The sequence below is a fragment of the Rhea americana genome, unplaced genomic scaffold, assembly GCF_003343005.1.
Source record: "Rhea americana isolate MKP2758 unplaced genomic scaffold, rheAme1 scaffold_19, whole genome shotgun sequence".
In the NCBI taxonomy this organism is placed as follows: Eukaryota; Metazoa; Chordata; class Aves; order Rheiformes; family Rheidae; genus Rhea; species Rhea americana.
In genome coordinates this window covers 6,433,718-6,455,440 of record NW_028186038.1, presented here as the reverse complement: position 1 = coordinate 6,455,440, position 21,723 = coordinate 6,433,718, and the positions used below count along the sequence as shown (strand labels likewise).

At 34.5% G+C, this 21,723-nt stretch overlaps 1 protein-coding gene across 2 annotated transcripts in view; it reads right to left on the bottom strand.

The window, feature by feature from the left end:
- Positions 1–21,423, bottom strand: part of CENPP (centromere protein P) — a 153,645-nt gene extending 132,222 nt beyond the window's left edge. For both annotated transcript variants that reach the window (XM_085302482.1, XM_085302481.1), the window contains exons 1-6: positions 21,160–21,423; positions 19,498–19,652; positions 18,533–18,690; positions 18,087–18,175; positions 14,124–14,212; positions 6,541–6,637 (exon numbers count right to left, since the gene is read on the bottom strand). In XM_085302482.1, coding sequence (XP_085158608.1) covers positions 6,541–6,637; positions 14,124–14,212; positions 18,087–18,175; positions 18,533–18,690; positions 19,498–19,634 — 570 coding nt within the window. In that variant the 5' untranslated portion in view covers positions 19,635–19,652; positions 21,160–21,423. The remainder of the gene's footprint in view (positions 1–6,540; positions 6,638–14,123; positions 14,213–18,086; positions 18,176–18,532; positions 18,691–19,497; positions 19,653–21,159) is intronic.
- Positions 21,424–21,723: the final 300 nt, after the last annotated feature.

The window sequence follows — 21,723 nt, the reverse complement described above, 5'->3', positions numbered from 1 at the left end:
AAAAAAAAAAAAAAAAAAAAAAAACCACTAAAAACATTACATTATACTTTCAGATAAACCCCAAATATTTTTTGGTAAAGCTATAAATGAAAAACATTTCTGACATCCAATCAGACATTTGTTTGATCTGAAATGCAGCTTTATTCACTACACTTTTTGAAGCTCAATTGAAAGTTGTAATGGAAATAAGATTATGTTCAGAAACAGAATTTTTCAAAGATGTGTTAAAGCTTCCTTAAATACTTGGTTTGTCAAAAATGAACAAAATTCATTTATAGACGTAGGGTACCAAGCAATATAGCAAGTAGAACTTTTCAAAGATGCGCTAAAACGTCTTTAAATATTTTGCTTTAAAAAAAAATTCACATTCACTCTCAAATATGAATGTAAGGAATATATATACATATATTAAATATATATATACACACACATGCATATATTCATATATATGTATTTATATGCATACACACACACACACATTCATTCATACATATGCACTCCTCTAAATTTTTCTTCAGCTGTACTCACAAGAGTCATTCTTTCAATTCATTTTTCAGCTTCCCATTTTAACACAGCAGTGAGGGTACAGTGCAGCATGTCTCCAAGTGATACAGCCTCAACATCATTCCATTGCTTTTTCTTGATAAGGAAACGTCACAGAATATAATAGCAAAATTGTATTAATTATTTTACTTGTAAAAGAATTAAAGATTTCAGCTAGAGCGCCGTGCAAAGAAACCGAAATGTCTTTGTACAGTAATACTTCCACTCATTAGGAAAAGAAAATCAAATTAGATCTTTAAATCGAGAAGTTGATTGTATTGTTAATTTCAAGCAAATTCAATTAGCATAATTTTACTCTTTGACTTCTTTCAACTATACAGTCTATTAAAAGGCAAACGAACGTACGAAGTTATCAACAGTCAGTTCAACTATACATAATTAGATGCAGAAGATACTGTTTCTAATGACAACCATACATCTCTGCTGACTTTTCATTCTCAGTTTCTCCTTCCAAATATATATTAGGGGCTTAAAGCTCTTCAGATAAATGAACAGCAAAAAATGTGCTAATTCTTATTACTAGATCAATGTCATACTAACTTTAAAGCTACTATGGATTTCTGATTTGTAGAAATAGCATCAAATGCATGATAATGTATCATTATGCAACTAGAATACTGATTTTAAAAGATATGTTGTATTAACTATTTTTATCTTATTTAGGTAAGCCTTGATTTGTTAGTGCTTGTGCTACAGGGAATTATTAAGTGCACATTTAATTCTAAACATACTGATGCTCTGCCATTAGGAGTGTTGAAACCTAATAATCTTTTTAAGTGACTATATCAAGTATCAACCGTGGGTTCATCTTCTTGAAAGGGGATACAGTTACAAAAGACAAAAACATTTTGTCCTGAACTCACAACTCAAGAAAGTAATAATTCCTATTTTCCCTCCCATTTTAAACTGCCCAATATAACAAGAAAAATTCCACTGTCTTAATGCATCTGATAACAAATCCTAGTTCAACAGCAAGGATTTGATTTTCATTTTCTAATAATAATAATACGTAAGTCTCTGATTTTATTCTCATCTCAATTAGATATTACTAAATAAAGCTTTCCAAATTTAATGAGATTAGTAAATATCAAGTCTTCCTMTTACCTCTATGAAAAAAAATTTGTGCATACGTAAGTATTTGCACATTTATGTAATATTTACACATAAATATTAAAATATAATCACTACCACAAAAAACTTAATACTTCCTTTAAAAAGTTCTATATATTTAATAAGAACTAAAGATCAACAGTAACATCTATTTAACAGTCTAAATATTTTGTGAACAAACAGATGTGGCGAAGTGGTCTCTTCAGAGATTCTTGTGCAGGCAGTAAATTATCCAATAAGCTTTAATTTACCTTCACCAATTCCTAGCAAATTAAGTCAGCAGAATATTAATTGAGAAGGGTTTCAGTATGCAGGAATTTTAGCCTTCTATTTTTGTGACCAGTACTTTTATCAAGCTGAATGTACATTATGCTATTTTTTCCTAACACTTGTTTCTGTTCTGTATTACCAATAAAACTTGGGTTTTTTTCTTGTTTATCAGCACCAGCTTCAACAATCTGCTCTCACTGCAATGTGAACATACTTTAACTGTTGAGTCTCAGCGCAGAATAAAGGCATCAGAACATATTTGCGGTTGTAAAATCCATTTTGCACGCACATTGCATTGCCATAATAAACATACAAGCAATATTATGCAAGTATCACAGAGGGAAAAATACAAAAACATAAGCTAGGTCTTGCAGAACATTTCAAAAGCTATTTAAAGCACTATCAGAGGAGCAGCAGCGGAGGGCGGCAATGGTATACTCAATCGTGACTTTGCGTGAGTGAATTATGCGAGCTGTAGACAAACTTGTTTTGATAAAGAAACACAGCTACCAAAGCACTGTATCAAGGAATATATGATGTAGTGTGCATACTGCTTATAAGTGAACTTTGCTCTACCCACAGCTACTTAAACCTGTCCCTGCCTTCTGCAGAAGTCTGCTTACAGTCAAATCAACACACTTTAAATCGCTCTTTTCCTTGATCCAAGTTACCGATCTCACCATTACCATTACTCTTGACAATTTTGAAAACCCTCACTACAAAACTGCCACTTGTGATAGGTTAACTTTTAGAAATACAGTAATGTCCAACTTTGTTTGAAGCTTGCAACTCATCTCAAAATCCCATTATTAAATTATTCAATCACTTCTACTTTATTCTCTTCTCATGTATCAAAATTAGTAATAATAATAATAATTTTTAAAAAGCTATCTTCCCTGTTCTTACTCTACACTGAAAAAACTATTAGCAGCAATGTCTACTTGTACCTTAACAGTCTGGGTAGTTTTGAGGATTTTCTTAGAATAACAAAAATTATATAAAGAAAAAGAAAAAATAGGGGAAAAAAAAAGCTAAAACAAAAAAAAACCCACCTAAAATAAGTTTTCACTGTAGTACTGTACAATCATGTGGCTACACACTTGAAATCCAGCAAGCATGTTCAAAAAAAAAATACAAGATTTACACACTAATTTTATTTTTAATATTGTCTGTGAATATTTACAAGGTAGTATCATGCACTTATTTTTATGCAGATATTAAAAGTACTCTGATAGTCCCTTTCACACAACTTACCATGATATATTAAGTTACAAATACACATATACTCCTTAGCAATCTGGTTTTGAATGAAAATCACTTCATTCTTTACATGTAGAGTCTGAACAAATACTTTTTTAAAATTGCTTTTCCTTACAACATACGACAACTTAAAGTAACCATGTAGCTCCCCTCTACTTTTTCATTTCCACAGTGGATTTTAAAATGAGTGAAATTTACTGCTATTCCCTGAAACATCATTCAAGAAGATTGCTATCACCAGGCTTATACCACTGATGTAAAGACCATCAGTGAAGCTGGTCATAGGAGATAAACAAATAAATCCCATAGCACTCTACCTCAAGTTTTATCTCACTATAGAACAATTTTAAAAAAGTCCTCACATCACAACAGTCAGGATTAGACAAGCTCATCTTATTATGTAGCTGATGGAAACTTTTCTTTTTAATATTATCAGAGGTTAATACTTCTTTCAACTTGTTGATTAATTTATAGTATAAATTAATTAAGCCAGCACACAACTCAGAAGGACCTACCAGATTCAAAAAAACCAATAGGAACAAAAGCAGTTTTCCATTTCATGTTTCCACCGAAAAGCAAAGACAGTGCAGAGTTTGCCAGTATTTGCAGAGTTACTCTGAGTCTACAACTCTGAATGCACCTTCACAGGATGAAAGACTGATAGCAAAGATCTACCTTTGACAATAAATATTGCACCAGTATTTGCAGAGTTACTCTGAGTCTACAACTCTGAATGCACCTTCACAGGATGAAAGACTGATAGCAAAGATCTACCTTTGACAATAAATATTGCACCCTTGACAATAAATATTGCACTTAATTTTAACTGTAAACAGAAATACAGAACATTGAGAATGATATTCAGAAGGAAGTCAATGACATCCTGTTATGCAGCAGTTACAAAAGGTAAATGGGAAAAAGAAGAGACGAGCATCATGTGGAACATATACAAGAGTAGATAATAATCACGTAAATAAGCTTGGCGTATTTGACTACAAAAGAAAAATAATTATACTAGATACGTAAAAAGTAACATACTGTGTATTTTATTTAGTATGGCCACTGGTATTAATGAACAAATAACACTATGATTATTATTCCACTAGCTGACATTTCGGAACTATGAAACAATATTGCCAAGATAGTTAGAAAAACCTCTGTGCGCGCTACAGCTGAAAATTTTGATCTAAAAGGGGAAAACACGTCTGTTCACCCAAAGAATGAGCAAGCTTATAGACTATAATAAGCATCCAAGAATCTAAGATGATCCAGCTAAGAAAATGGAATCTCATGCCTTCAAGGTATACTCCAACACATTTTCTTTGTTTTTATAGGAAAATAACAGGATCACAATAATTTACACCATTTTCACAATACTTTTCAAGGGCACTGATCGGTCTCCTAATCAGTTCAGGTCACCTCTCTGTTAGACATGATACCCCACTATTGTCATCTTTATTACATACAAACCTTTTCCAATGCAAGCACAGGCCAGTAATGAAACCTAAAAAAGTACCATTCCTTTAATGCAGTTTTTGATGTTTCATTCTTTATTTTTCTAAAATTAGATGCTTGGTGCTTATAAAACCCTTAAATGTAAGTATACAATTTTTTAAAAGTACATACTGTTATATACAATATTACAACTACAGTTGCAAGAGTCAAGATTCCCAAAGTCATTGCAGTGATAGAATATTACTGCTACTTATTTTCCTTAAAGAACCAAAGCACAAATAAGTTAAGATTTCTTGTCAAAAAAAAAAAAAAAAGAATTTTCCAAATAAAATATTTTTGATAATTAATTAGATTCTATCTTTGGAATAGTCATGTCTTATTTATTGCATCTCAAAAAATACTTAGAGTACATATATTAATAAATGGAACTGGTAGCACTTCAGATATAGGTGCAGGTTATGACAATTTGTCACAAGTATCTATGTGCAAGGCCTTAGCTCACAGTAAAGGCATAGTAACTGGAATTCACCAAAGACAGGAGGACTAAGAGCCAGAGTTCAGCTGACATAAAACAGCATGTTATCTCTGCTACACGTTAACATATCTGAACTCCAAATTACACTACAGAATGGAAGCCTTTCACGTTTATTGATGTTACAGAGAAAGTCTTGTACTAATGCTTTCCTGAGGTTTTTTGTTTGCAGTAGGCATGTCTGCCCCCCCCCTTTTTTTTTTAATATATAGAACAACTAAGTAGCTAAACATCCTCTTCTAACATTAACCATTCATCATATATGACATTCTATGTTGGTAAGACTATAATACTTTCACCTGAGGAATACTCACTTGGCTAAAAATCAGTATAAAGGCAAAGCAAACAAGCCAAATAATAGTTGAATTTAGTTCTAAATTAGTGTTATTTTCCAGTTGAGTGTAAGGAACAGTTTATCTCCTATTCAGGTAAAGCCTTTCAGAACTTCAGGAGCTGTCTCCTGAAAACTTGCTCAAAACCTGAAAACACCCTGAAAACAGACAGATCTAGCTTGTCAAAACTAACATTTAAATACCAAAAGACGATGAAGTCGTTTTGTTTTGATTCCTTTTTCTCTTTTTGTGCAAATGAAGCAAAGGGCAGAGCTGGAGCACCTGCCCTATGAGGAACRGCTGCGAGAACTGGGCCTCTCTAGCCTGGGGAAGAGAAGACTGAGGGGGGATCTGATCAGAGTGTACAAGTACCTGAAGGGAGGGTGTCAAGGGGACRGGGACAAACTCTTTTCAGTTGTCCCATGTGACAGGACAAGAGGCAATGGGCAGAAACTGAAGCACAGGAAGATCTGCCTGACCGGGAGGGGGAATTTCTTCCCTGTGAGAGTGACAGAGCACTGGAAGAGGTTGCCCAGAGAGGCTGTGGAGTCTCCTTCTCTGGAGATCTTCAAGGCCCACCTGAATGCAACCCTGTCTAACATGCTCTAGGTGACCCTGCTTGAGTAGGGGGGGTTGGCCTAGATGATCTCCAGAGGTCCCTTCCAACCTTATTGATTCTATGAAACATAATTCCAATGAAAAATTGGCTTTCACCTCCACATAAAAGCCACATATATATACATATATGTATACATATACATACATACATATATATATACACACATACATTTTATATATATATATATATAAAATCTCCTTCACCCTCACAGGAGTAGTAGCATGACAAAAATCAGTCTTAGCATACTACAACAATAGATTAAACTACTCCACTGAAGAATGCTACTTTCACCTTTGTTTCTCTGTCTTAAAATTTTGCTATTCAGTAACTGCCTAAAGAGCCAAATGGAGTGCTGAGCCAAATGGAGTGCTGATATAGAAAGGCTTGATAGACACTACCTTGAAATGTAGGAAGGTGCATCTACGATGTTCATACCAATCGGCGTAAGATGAAAGGCTTCTGAAAAATGGCAAAAGATTTCCATTTTCTTCAGTGCTGCAGAATAAAAATATCTTTTATCTCAATGCTAATCAGAAACATCAATTCTATAGCCTAAAATTTGCATTTCCCCCCCCAAGACTCTCATTAATATTGTTCAATTTTTAAGCCAGAATTCATTAAAATCCATCYTGACAGGAAAAAAGCTATAGATACTGAATAACTGAAGAATTCCTCRGGAAAAACAAGTAGTAATAAAATTAGTCCTATATACAATATGTGATAGCTTGGTAAATTCAAGTGGTGTTTCTGTAAAATGTTACTTTGACTTTATGCTTTTCCTCTAATACTCTTACTTTGTAAACTACATCACTATATATTCAGTATTCCTGTAATCTTTGTTGTACTAACCAAATCTTTGATTGACATTTATTATCTATCGCTGCTTGCATTGCAGTCAACTTTGCAAGACTGACCTTGAAACTGGAGTAAGCAAGACTGACTGTTCACTAAATCATACATGGTATGTTAGACTGAACACAAAATTTTTAGCACACAATTAGATCACAATTTATTTGCCACCGTGGAAGACGGTCACATTCTTGATAAYAGGTGAGTAAAAAGGAGACACAGATAATTCAGTGACTGAGAAGTGCAGTGTAGGGATGTTAGAGTAATGCCAGGCCAGTTCTATCAAGTACTAACAAGCCTGCATGGAGCTGTGCTGGTTCTTGCAGAACCTCCCTCAGTGATTCTGCACAGCAGAGGAAAAGTACTGTTTTAACAGCRCTATATTACTGCAAATATTTAATTTTTCATCCGTAATACCTCTGAAAACAGAACGGTCAGTGGTATTCATTTTACTCCTGGTAGTTTTGAGAAATTTCCAATACAACAGATGAAGCATAAGAGAAAAAGAAAAAACCCTATGTTTCTGGCTTTGCCAGTTTCAGAGACTGAACAACATAAAATGAAAAGTTATCACATACAATGATTCCATGCTTATTATAATAAGATTTTTCCATTTCTGTTGACCTCAGTTAACAGAGAAAAGCAATAATATATGATGCCAGCTAAACCTAAGTAGTTATGATTTGAGGGCTTCCGTTCTACTTATAAAGTCAAATTAAAAGTAGAAGCAAAACATGGAAAAAAAAATACAGATACTCCACTGAGAACATAAGGAAGTTTATTTCCTACATGTACTTGTTTCAGCTACACAGAAATTAAACCGTTTAAGCTGCAATACCATTTCAAAATTAAATATGCACAGTATCTGATCCACAGAATTAAACATAAGCTTCCCCTCCTAAAAAACAACATTTTGAAATATATACATGACATTACTATTCAAGTCATTTCCAAACACGTTCTAAACACTCCACTAAGTACAGAACCAAGGAATGTTACATTGTTGACTAATTATCAGTTCTTGCAGCTGGGGAAAAATAGATGCAATTTTGAAAATAGAAGCTGTTCTTGAAGCACAGGTGAGTATTCCGGACAGGACAGCAAAATATCAAATTGACACCACAGAGTAACATAACTTACTAACTTGGATTGAGCAGTCACTGCTATTTCTCTCAGTCTATAAGGTACTTATGATTTCCACATACAACAGACATTGCAATGTACCAAACACTAGGACTGGTATGCTTGTCTATGTCACGAAATTCTGTTTACAATAGAAATTCTGCCTCAGAAAAACAGTTGTAAGTCCAGTTAGAGCACTGAAAATACACTAGCAAAAAATAAGTGATATATTTTTCTACTTAATCACAGGCACTAAAGTTCTTTCAAAGTCAGAAAGTTTTCAGTACGTCATTTACTGTTATGTCCTCACAGGAAAACTATGTTAGTTTGTACATCAACTAACGTGTACGTAAGCAAAACATTTTTTTCTTTTTTAGCTGCATGCCACTACATTCCCTCGTACAGCCCAGGAAGGCAGGCAGGCAACAAGAGAATAAAGCAAGTTACAAGGAAGTAGTAACAGATGCAAAAATCTATCTTAGAACAACTATCACTAGAACCAAGTGAATTAAGAGACATATTTACTTAAGACAAATGCCATCACAAACTAAAGGGGCCTTAATCACTCTATTGTTAACAGCACAATAAAGGCCATCATTAGAGCTGAGAACCTGTATATATATTTTTAATCAAAGGAGGAAAATGAGGCTGAACTACTTGAAAACACTTTAGAGAAAGTAAGAGGGGAGCTGGTTTGAGGGGTTTTCTCTTTAAGAAAAAGGAACAAAAATCTCTGTTCTTCAAAATCCTAATATTGTATTAGACTGTGAATGAGATCAGGATAGAGAAGGGAAAGGAGAGAATATAGGAAGATAGAATTTGCCAAATAACAAAGCATCCATCCAGCATTGCGGATAAAAGGGAGCGGGAACACTTGCACAGTACGTACTAAGAACAATTCTTGTTGCTAAAGATGCAAAAATCCACAAAAGCTAAGAAAACTAGTATGAGAAGTTGAGTGTCAGCACACTTGAAGTGACAAGATTCTTTAATTGTAAGGGTGACAAATCTTCATGTCATTGTTGATACGAAACCAGTCAGATGAAACAGACCACTAGCTGTTGTCAAAAGATACCTAACAAAACACTGCTTCGAAAACACAAAGATTTGTTTCAGTTACTAACATAGCATTTTTACAGATTTACATAACTTGCCTGGAAAGATCTTAAAGATACCTGACATACATTCTGGATTATTTCAGAAGGTTACAGAGGAGCTACACCCCGAGATAGACACTGCACATGTAAATTTGACTTTCAAAATCCTTCCCATTTCAGATCAACTATTTGGGGGGGGGGGTGCAAAGGGTGGATTTCAGCACACCTGAGTGCAGAAACTTAAAGCTATTAACAGAACAGTTGCAAAAGTGTATTACCAAGTCATTCCAGCAGTTCAAGGGAGAACTTTGTCTCATACCCAAATCTGCTTATTATACAAGAATGGCAACTCCAATGTACTACATAAACATAAACTAGGAAAAATATATGAAGTTCATTCAGATCCTAAAAATGTAAAAGAAATCCCAAACATGTTTTATCCTAACCTGGAAAGAACAGCATCATTAAAGGAAGTTACCAAAGCTAGTCATAACTGCCAACAAAAGCAGGCCAAAAAAAAAAAAAAAAAAAAAATGCTGGCTGAGTCCCTGAAATGAAGTAGACACATGCTGATTTACAATAGGTGACTAGCTTTATGTTCTGAACAGCTTTTTTAACCACAACTAGTAATGGGGCATACTAAAAGAAAAAACAAACAAAAAAAAAACACGTAGTATGGTAAAAATCCAGACAATCCAGACATCGTAATGACTGCCTACATCTCACTGGATAGTGAACATGATTCTAAACATACTGCAGTATGCCTTTTAAAATCTACATATGTGAAAGGGTGCAGTACAAAGTTTTGTTACAAAACTACATACTTAAAAAATCTTTTTAAAAAGTAGCAATTTTAATGAGTATCCACTTTATCTAGTTTAAAGGAAGATCACAAACCAGAGGATAAGGAGCAGTATCTAAGCAACTGTTAGTTTCAACTGTTAGTCACCTACTGTTTTAGCATTAAGTTTTAATTTATTTCTCTCTCCTCTCTGCTTACTCTTTCAGCAATACAGCAGATAGAGGTTTTTACAGATAGATCACCAAGCAGAGAGAGGTAATTTTGGCTAAACTGTTCAGAGAATCAGTTTCAAATGTAAAAGGTAGCCTGCAAAAGGCATAGGTGTGCTCCCGAGAGGAGGGTAAAATGAGTATCAAAACTGCTGTTGGCAGACTAGAAGTTGATGCAAACTGAAGCACAATCAGGCACATGCTTAGGAGCTACAAAGGCGCATCAAGCAGATTTTAAAAAACATAAAAGGGTAAAGACAGGAAGAAGAAACTATAGTGTTGAAAGAAGCACTGATAAAAGACTRAGACTTCTAATTCCTGACTCCTGATATACTTGAAACTCACTAGGTAATAGGGTCCTTTTCATCTCTCATCTTTAGCTAAGTGACTTTCTAACAGCACTGTTAACATCCAACTTGAGAACCAAAACTACAATACAGTAATGCCATCCCTGAACTCCTCAACTGTATCACAGAATAGCATTTTTTAAGAGTTTTAAGGAAAATAGACAAGAAAAAGAATCTGGCATTAAGGCTTCTTGGATCGAGTGGAGCAGCTACATCTTGCACAAGACAACCAAGCAGCAAGTTACGYTAACATAGTCAAAAGATTATTTTGAATTCTATTGCAGAACATAGAATCAATTTATGCAGAGAGCTCTGTTTCAAAATAGATAATTTTGAAAGAGAAGGTATGATGTATGGGTCTTGTTATGCCTGAATATATACTTCTCTTATGTACAGATACAAAACTGGCTAAATTTAAGATAGCAAACTGGATTCAGTCCTTAGAAGGGGTGGGGAAGAAACTGTTCTGCTGTGGATATACATGTAATATAAATGCTGTTCTGCATTGTCAGGAGAGCAAACATAAAAACACCACTTCAAATAAGTCTCTCTTAGCATTTAAACTTCTCGTAGACCAACAATACTGGGTCTAGATTAGGTAAATACCTAACTAGTCAAAATCAGTCTAATTCCTCAGCAGTACTATTATTGCTTTAACATGCACATGGCTTCAGCATTTAAAACTTTAAGCCTTTTCAGCCTGCTTTAGGAAAGAATTAAACATTACAAAATGTCACTGGAGTGTAAAGGAAAAAAAAAACACACTAGGAGTGGAAAATACTGATTTCCAAAGCTAACATCCATGTTACAGAGAAATTACCCCAAAACAGCAAAAAACATTTAGTGACAGAAAGTAATTATGTACCAGCTTAAAATGATATGCTCCTACCCAAATGCCATTTCAGTTTTACAAAGTATTATCATCATTATCAACAAAATACAAAAGTGTATTAAAAAAACTTAACTATTGTAAAAGGAATAGGCTCCTCCGTTATTTTAAGAGAGGAAATATATTTTCACTCAGTGCAGTAAGACTTCTTGCATTAGCACATAAAACTAAGGAATGATTCTTACAGCTGTGCATGTTTCCCTCACTCCCAAGATACTTAACCCATGGAATATTTAGTATAAATCAAATATTTCACAAATCCTTCACTTTGACAGTTAAATTTTAATTAGTAAAAGGTAGGAGCAGTTCTCAAAATGTCTACTCCCTCCCCCCCCCAAAAAAACCTATTTGATTACATAATTATGCAATAGCTAACTATCTCAATCAAGTAATGGGAAATCAAGTCTACAAGAAAGACTGCCAACAGTTACAGACACCATGGTCCTCAACACTACAAGTATACCTCAAGTGATAATGGGTGCAAAAGGAACTCAAGTAAAGTTCAAAAACAGAAGAATAAATAATGTGATTACATTTGTATATACATTTTTATTGTCACAAAATGTTTAAAGAACTGTATGTCTTCTTAAAATACATATTATATATTGCAGCAGTATCCAGTTGAAAATAAATTAAATTCTTGAATTTTGTTTCTTTTAAAAGAGTGTTTTTCAAGTGCTCTAAAATTTCTGTTTTCTTCCAAAGCAGAATAGGCTTGGGAATTACAACTGTTTGCCAAGTTTTCAACTCCTGTGCTATTAAAAGACTCCTTTTTGTCATGCATTATGAAAAATGAAGCTAAAAAAATCAGAATGTTAAAGAGGAAAAAAATAATTGTGGCCACCAGAGAAAACAGAACAGAGCAAGACAATGGATTTCGCAAGCCTGGGCCAAGGAGGCAAAAGAAAACAGGAAACTGGCAGAAGGAAACAAACTGGTGAGGGGAGAGTGAGATTTGGGAACCAAGATTCTGAGAGCAACTGGTTGAGTAAAGAATAAAGGGCTAGCTGGGCAAAGATAAACTGGAAATGAAAAGGGGGGGACTGACTTAAAGTAAGAAACTGAAACTARCTAAAAAGAGGGGATTGAGAAAAGAAGCCATAAAGGGAGATCTTGCAGTCAGATTGAACCAATCTACTATGAGCTGCTGTCAAAACAGACACTGCCAACATTATTCCCACTCTGGCCATGTAGTTTCTGACTTTGATCAGCACTAAATATCATGAAGTTGCAGGACAAATCAGATCTATACATCGTATCCAACTGATTGAAGGTATTTAGCAGGGGGAGGGGTAGAGAGGGTTGCCAAATTACTTTTTCAGCAAAATGACTATATTGATCCTACTAGTCTTGTAGCTTCACAAGTATATACACTGATGCAAGGATAGCAAATGGGATGTGCAAATACTTGCTAAGGAAAGAACAGAATTGCTTTCTTTAGTTACAATATGACTTTAATTCATCTTACGGCACTCATGAAAACTTACACTTACTAATGAATAGGGAATAGTGTAATAGGGAAAAGGACCAGGGTAGCAATGAGACACGCACATGAGAGGAGTACTCAAGATAGGATGAAATAAAGCCTGGCATTACTTGAGGCATTCCTATCTACTATTATTATTAAGCTCCAAGACACTTCTGCCAAAATACTTCCAAAACACAGGGTCATTTCCTTTCCTAAATCCTGCTTCTCAGTGAGCRGTCAACTAGTATTCTCAGTTATTCCACTAACTTTAGTAGCAGAGATTTGTATGGATATACTAAACCTCTTCTTAAAGAAAAATTYAGCTCTCAGTACAAGCTAACCAAAACACAAGTAATGTAATAGATCTTTTCCCCATTCCCCCATTTGCCTGCCTTTTACCCTACCCAAAACTAAAATCATTTAAAGAACAGGATTAAGATTACAAGTCAACTCCCCAGTATTAATTAATAGGATTGTTCTCAGAGTAGCTTGCTAGCAGATTTCACAGTGGAATACCAGAGATAAAGGAAATTAGTTGATCATTATTTACCTTGTGCATCAAAAGTAGCTGACGCCTCCCAGAAAACTATTTTTWAAAAAAAATATGTAGCCAAATGCTTGAGAGATTTAATATGTATGTTTTCTTAAACCATTGTACAAATATACTATTCAGATTTTTAAATTATTATTAGCTACTGTTTTCAAAACATTTGTGAAAGAAATCCAGAGACAAGTAAAAGAAATGCAGTGCTGAGCAGAGAATTAAACAGCCAAGTAATGGAGAAGGATTTAGGATGTACACTTCAGCCATTACTATACCCACATTACCCACCTATACTTGTATCTTTCTCTGAACCTAACTATTCCACACAGCTAGAATACATTATCAAAAGCCTTATTTCCATTTAACATGAATTCATAATAGTCCTTTCAAGCCTTAAAAACTGCATTCATTTCAACATCTCTCCCAGGGGATACAGACAAAGGATAGAAAGTGTTTAGATAGGGCTGATAACACGTTACTAGGAAAAGAAAATAACTCAGTCTGAAAAGCTCAATATTGTCTTTAGTATCACATAACCCACAGAAGAACTTAAAAAAAAAAAGAAAGAAAAAAAAAGAAAAGAAAAGCCCATCAAAAAAAACAAACAAACAAGCAAAAAAAAGAACATCCACCGACACACCCCCATCCACTTACCTGGATACAAACTTGCTTACACTTGAACATTCCCCGGATTCCATTTTAACTTTAAGATCAGTAATAACGGCAGACACACTTTCTTTGTTCTAGATAAGAGAAATAACAATGCGTATCAAATTTCTTCAATAAAGAAAAAAATAGCAGATACAACAAAAATATATGCAAAAGCTGCTAACTGCAAAAATACTTAAAAATAACATTCTTTGAAGTACAGTTTATTTATCTAAACATTTTATTTCATTCTAACAATATCAGTACACAGGGAATGAGGCCTTTGGAATAATGCCAGAATTACTCCACATGGAGAATACACATACATAAAGGGAAATTTAAGAGGATCATCTACTTCCTTCCACGTCACTTTCACTTCTTTAGTCAAAGTTTCTCCTCATTTTCCAACACAACTCCTAGCTCTTATTTAAAGCAGAGAAGTCAAATATAATAACGTTTTATCCAAAAAGCACAAAAATGTTATCCTAAAGTTAACAATAACAGTTATTACTCATGGATATCTGTATGACAATACACAATTAAAATGTTTCCAGATTAAAATATCTAATGCACTGGAAAAAAAAAAGAAGAAGAAAAGGTGTTCAAATAGTAGTAATGAGACTACAAAAGAATTCAATTTCTATTATATATTTTAGAGCACAACAGATCAATATGCTAGAAAAAAGTGAATGAAAAGACTTTAAACCATGGCTTGAGAACCACAGCAAATGCTTCACTTTATACAAGAGACCTTATACTTTGTTTTTCCTATATGCAGTCGCTACAAACAAACAGGAACGACAACACAGAGGAAACAAGCTTAATGGACAAGTTGGAGTCAAAACAAGTACACCACAACAATCCGTAGTACCGGTTGGAAAGCAGCACTGCCAACACTGCTATGAATAAAGATGGAAAAAGTGAGCCAGGACACTACAAAATTTAATGGATTGAGTAACATCAGGAAAAATCATTTAAATTCAGAGCAAGAGACAACATGGGCAGGGAACTGTGAAGAAGCTGCTAGCAGTTACAAGCTAATATGCTATCAGAAGACTGATTTTCCATGAATGCATTCTAACATATGTCAAGATGCCATCTTGGGGTCAAACAAAAGTAAGATTAAAAAAGAAAGATTGTGAAAATAAACGAACTTTTATTTGAATGACTACTTTCTCAACACTTTTAGACTTGTTCTGTCAGATTTTSAAGCTAATTGATTATATCCTTTCCTAACACCCAAGGAAAATAATATAAAAATCATACCATGTTTTGACATTAAATGTCTTCTATATCCACGTTTTGACTTGTAAGCATCCCCCTGTGCACAAGTGTGAACAGATGGGAGCTGCTCTGCTTGCATTCCAAGCTGCCAAAACAATAGTCAACTCTGGAATATAAACTGTATGGTAGTCTTACACTGTGCCAAAACTAAAGAACCTACTAAGAAGCAAATTTTGTGAAGTAGCGAGTGACCAGTACCACAGTAGTAGATAATTTTGGCCACTGAAGCTAGCCAGAGTGAATTCAACCTGCCTATCCTTCTTTGTACAGTTATATCATGGAATACAACTTTTAATATTAATGACATTTAATATTTTGTTTAAAACCAAATCAGAAATAATAAGAACAATTTGTTATTGTATGATTTGATACCATATATCAACTGATTTGGTTATGGACACTACAATTAATCGTAATATAATTTAACTACTAAATAAACAGATCAAGTTAGTGTGAAAAAAAAATCTTACTTCTCTTCTGCCTGATACCAATGTATTTGCTACATCCTGAGCATTTCTTAAAAACAACTGTCTGCTTTCATTTCTCAAGGTAGACGAAACTAGTTGCAACTTTACACCATCTTATCAATGCTGATCTCAATGCAGAGTATTTAATATACAGCTGTTAATGTCATACCTTCCAAAACAGGCATACATAATTCTCCATTTTTATAAGAAAAAACTTGACAGATTTTAAAAAAGTTATAGCTAAGTTTCCCAGTTTTATTATTCCAGCCTAAAGTCACAACTTTGAGAGCTACGGAGGCAGAACTCTGCATCCACACAGAGGAACCGTTGACTTCAGTGTAGGAAGACAAGCACAGTATATTAAGCCTGTAGCAACACAGATGTAACTTGCCACTTCTTTTACAAAATCAAAATAGCCAACAATATCTAGGCAAAAATGTGTGAATGCAATTCCTCACATTCTAGTTGCAAGATATGCTTTTTTTCTTCTGAAGAAATGGGACAAAGTAATTTTAAAATCATATAATTACAAGCCTGTATCTCTTAGAAATACAACCCTTTTAGCTTTAATTTTAGAACTATTAAATTCTTTCAAAATCTGATTTAAATAGTTCTAAACAGAACTGTGCATTAATGAAATACAACTCGTTGTGTTTTAGAACTCTGTCAAACCATTRAAGTTCGGATTTGTACAATAGCTGTAACACAGTAACACTGGAAGTAAACATTAAACCTTTGATACCATTCAAGTTCATATACAATCACAGAAGCCACACAAAAAGAAATAAATCTATGTTTAAAAYAATAAATATATTTCTTGACTCAGGTATACTACATCAAAAATAAAAAAGGGTTATATTACACAAATAAAAATTTTACTCTGCAATAGTGTCTGCATAGGTAACTTAACAATTTTCAGAACATTTCTATAACCTATACAATATAGGCGAACAAAATATTAGACTCAAAATTTATTAACTTGAGGTAAACTGATACATTGTCTGTACTACGATTTAAATTGCACACTACAGACACCAGATTTTTTTTAAAAAAACAAAACACTAATTCATGTAAAAAATTAACTCAAATTTGTAATTTTTCCAATGAAAGTTTTTGTCTGGTTGTTGTTGGTGGGGGAGGGGGTGGTTATACTTGCTCCTACATATATATCACCTGCTCTCAAAGAAATAAATGGTGTGTTTCATTAGCTTCATACTGAAGTATTACMGTTTTAGGCATTAAGTAGATAACTACTGCCATCTAACGGTATTGTAGATTTAAGCATCATGAATATTTCAGGACTATTTAAAATATGTTAATATTTAAATAAATTTAAGATCAAATTATTCATCTTCACTCCATTAGGTTAAGTTTACAGTGGAACAGAAGGTCATCATTCTGCAAAGTGTGTAAGTGATAAATAAAGAGTAATCCAACCAAGTCCCATGATTGATCCAGGCTATTTCCAGGCTCAAAGTTAAATGCAGTTTTATACAAGTAGATCCTAAAATATTATCACCAGGACCACAAATTTTAAGACACACAGGGACTTAAGAGGCTGCAGAATAACCTCATTCAACTGAGCTTTCGCAGTCAGGAATGGTGCAGTACATATGTGAATACCTAAATATTAATTTCCTAAATTCACAACAGTTTTTCTTAAGAATAAGGACATCTTTCTATAGCAAAGTAGTTTAAAAGTATTAGTTTCAATCATTTTCCATTTGCAACCTGCCTTCAAAGTTGAGCTGCAGAGAGCTGAAAATCAAGTTTGCTTTASAAGAGAATTCCTGATGTCAAAAACATCATTATAATTTTGAGTAGCAGCTGTTTTCCACTGTTCATCATTTTAGACTCTGTGCCAAGAATTCTGATAAAAGTGTTTCCCTGTAAAATSTCTGCAATCACTAGTGTAACTTCTATGCAGTCTCCATGGTGTAATGGTTAGTCATGCTAACCAAGCAAGTAGGATGCTAACCAAAGTTTAAAAAGAAAAAAAAATAAAAAGCAGTTGTTCAGATTTGTTTTGTTTAGTTTTTCCTCGGTTCCCTCAAGACAGGTGAGAAGAAGAAAATATTCTTTGAAATATTCTTTAAGTAAATACTTCTGTACTTGAAGTAAAGAAGTAAACATTAACACTTGCCCATTTGTAGTTTTGTTAGTTTGCCCTTTTTTTTTTTTTTTTTTTTTTTTAAAAAAAAGATGCATTGATCATTACCTTTATTTCAAGAACCTGAAATTCCAATTGAAAAGGCAGGGAGCGGCAATTTCCTGACAACTTGTGCTTCTGTATTGTTCTGTTTCCAGCTGTTAAAAACAGAAGTAACAAAATGCTTGATTAATATTTGATTATTCTATTTCTTCTATTAGTCACAGTTAAAGTACCAGCCGATATTGAATATTATATAAACCATGAAACTAAGTGGAACATATGTCAAGGGGGAAAAAGAAAAAAAAAAAGCTAATTTCATGGTATACAAAGCACTTGCTATGCAAAGCATGACATCTATCAGAAACAGTTTCATCAAGAAAGGTAATTACTTTATTACTTTGGAATTCAATTCTTTTTCCTGCGAATGTTGAAAGTAAAGTTACAACACACATCTGCAAACCTAACAACAGAATGCTTGGTCTAGCATCACTAGCAGACAGACAAATGCTTACTTTTTTCCACARTTTTCTTAGAATGACTTGTGAACCAAATACCAGTAAACTTCATTAAAAATAAGAGATCTGCTTCTAGACTTTCAAGCTGAGCTTTCAGGTCTGATGGAGATTCATGTCCCTTCAACTCTTCCTGAAATTCTCTTTGGAATGACTTGCTATGATCAAAAACAAACAAAAAACAACAAAAAAAAATCACCAGGGCAAAAGACGCAGGTATAAGAGTATTTTATATCACATCAGTACATCAATACTGTTAACATAAAAGGATTTTGGAACGTTGTGGTGTATCAGTTTTCAGTGAGCCACATTTCAGTTAGACTGAAACACCAAACTATTCCAGCTAACATAATTACTTTAGGATCATTGCTATGTAGACAGTCTTTATTACAAGTTATGAGATGCACACATCCATTTGGAGGAACATAGAATGAGCTGTGATACTTTTAATAATCTAAATTACCTATTTTATCTATAAAGAGTATATTTACTAGGCAATAACATTTAAGTAGTGTAAATAAAAAGCAACAAAGAAGCACTTCCTTAAGCCTGTAGCTAGTGACAACTAGTTAGTGTCCCCTCCCAAATTCTCTCTCTCAAAAAAAAAAAAAAAAAAAAAAACACACAAACAAACATGTATGGAGCTGTTCACGCTACATCATGGAAAACATGATCTTTGCAGCAAACAGCTTGGCAAGGCCCACACTATAACATATTGTAGTCTGATCACTACGACTGCCCAAAGAAAGATAAATAAAGGCAGTAAAAAGAAATTAACTATTTACTTATTATTTATTATTCTTTTAACATATATGACCCTTGTCCTAAGTGAGCTCTGCATTATACTAAGCACTGTAAAAATAACACAGGGAAAAGTCCTAATGCCACAAAATAGAGGCAGCTTAACCTAAACAACTTTGAAAAAGAATGATTAATATTAATCCAATGTGTTAAAAGACTCATACATTGACATTAGTATCTCCTCATCGGAAAAAAACATGGATTCTTGTTGGCTGTCTTCATACTTTTCAGCCAACATTTTAATTTCTTCTTCCAACGACTGAATCTCATCTTCATAAACTTGATATATGCTGTTCTCCATTTCTCAGAATCACTATTACTATATAAAACAAAAGGAATATACTTCTTAGGTTAAAAAAAATCAATTTTCAACACCAATTGTTTTTATCCAAGGAATTAATTTTTTAAAGATAAATTAAATATTAGGAAATTGTTTCTCTTCTCCCTCTACTTAAAATGAGACAATTTATTTGCATCTTATGACTTTTGAAAACTGAAAATTTTATAGATAAAGTTGTTAAGTATTCCAGGTGGTTTTGACAAATGCAGTAATTAACAACATTTTCAAGAACTCTGTGAAAAGAATCACAAGGTCTCATTTGTTATGAAAAATTAAATGAAATTATAAACCGCAATCCTCAGAAACCAAAATCCGTGGAAATTGACACCAATCTGAAAACAAGATTAAGCTAGATGGCAAGGAGTTGACAGTAAAGTACTTTATGCAATATAACTCCTTCTAAAACTGTGGAAAAGCGCATTTATAAAGACAATGGACTGCAACCAGACATAATGAAGGCAGAAAGGCTGCTTTTTCCATGCAATATAATTCCGCATGAAATCAAGCTTCCTAAATGACATGGTAATTCATCATGCTAAAAGCATCATAACTAGGAAAAATTCTACTTCCAACGACAGCAAGAGCTACTAGATCTTGCTACTAGATATCATCAAAAGACTGAGAAAGAACAAATTTCTGAGCACTGATTTTATGTAACAAAAAAAGAAAAAAGGCAGTTTTCTTCAAAATAGGTATTGAATCAAAAAAAAGTGATGGTTTTGTTGCATTAGTTGCTGAAGACCTAACTGAATCTAAATTTAGTAAACAGAGTAAATTTAAGACATAGATAACTGCATAGCCTCTACAAGCAAAAAATAAGCCAGGAACTGATTGCAAGACAAGAAGTTTTTTTTTTTAAGTTTTTTAATAGTCATGATTCCATCCAGTATCCATCCATTTCAGAACAGCATCTGAAAGTACAGATTATGTTTTACATATAAAACCAAAAACTTCTAATGCTAAATAAGCTTTATTTTGTGAGAAAGGTATTAAATGCTATCAAAGAATCACAGTGATTGTGCTTAGCTATGAACTTTCTCTAAAATTTTAAAATGGGCATATGCAACATGTGCCAACAAACAAGATTAGCGGGGACAAGAAACAGAAGTTTTTAATGTGTCCTACTGGTTTTCTTTATCTGAGAATATACTAAAAAAAAGTTAATTGGAGGAGAAAAAAAGCCAATACTCCGAGGCAGATTGTGGGTTAATTCCTCTCAATAGCTGGCTGTTCTGAAAACAGTAGTAACACAACATATACAGTGCTTACAGCCACTTTACCTTCAGCATTTTTACCAGACTGTAGAAGATTCGAAGACTACTTCTAATTTTAAAAATAATCTCCAGAAGAAAAAAGCCTATTTTTAAATTTAATTAAATTAAAACATAGCTTTAACAATAATTAACTATTGCTACTCAGGCTAAACGTGCACGCACCCATATACGCGTTTGCGCGTTAACACCACATACCGCAAACTTCCACGTACCTTCCGTACGCACGTCAAGCACTTGCTTTTATGCTGCCCCCTCTCCAAGAAAAGCTGGAAAAAGCAAGCAAAACTTTGTGAGAAACGAACTACTGGTGGGTGGGTTGGTTTGTTTTTCTTCTCTCCACATCCATCTGCCTTTAAATCCCACCAGCGGACACCTGGAAAAGAGGCCAGGCCAGGCCGCACCACACTGCGCCGCCGTTGCCCGCCCCAAGCCGCGGCGGCCCGCAGGTGCCGCAGCTGGCGGCGCCCCCCACTCCTACCCACCCCCAACGGCCGTGCGCGCGCCCCGCGGAGCGGCGCCTTCAAACTGCGCGCCCAACGGCCGGCGGCGCCCCGGGCGCCACCACCGCCGCCCTCAGAGAGGGGGAGAGGCCGTCCTGCTGCCCGCCAGCACCGCGCGCCCGCGGCGCCCTCGCCAGGCAGCACAGCCCCTTGAAGCGCACTAACCGCCGCTCACAGCCGGCCGTCGTGACTAGGTCCCTGTTTTGTTAGATATTTCCGTATCTCTTCAAGTACGTCTTGCGCGAGCTCCCCCTACCTTTCTCTGTGGTTGGTTAG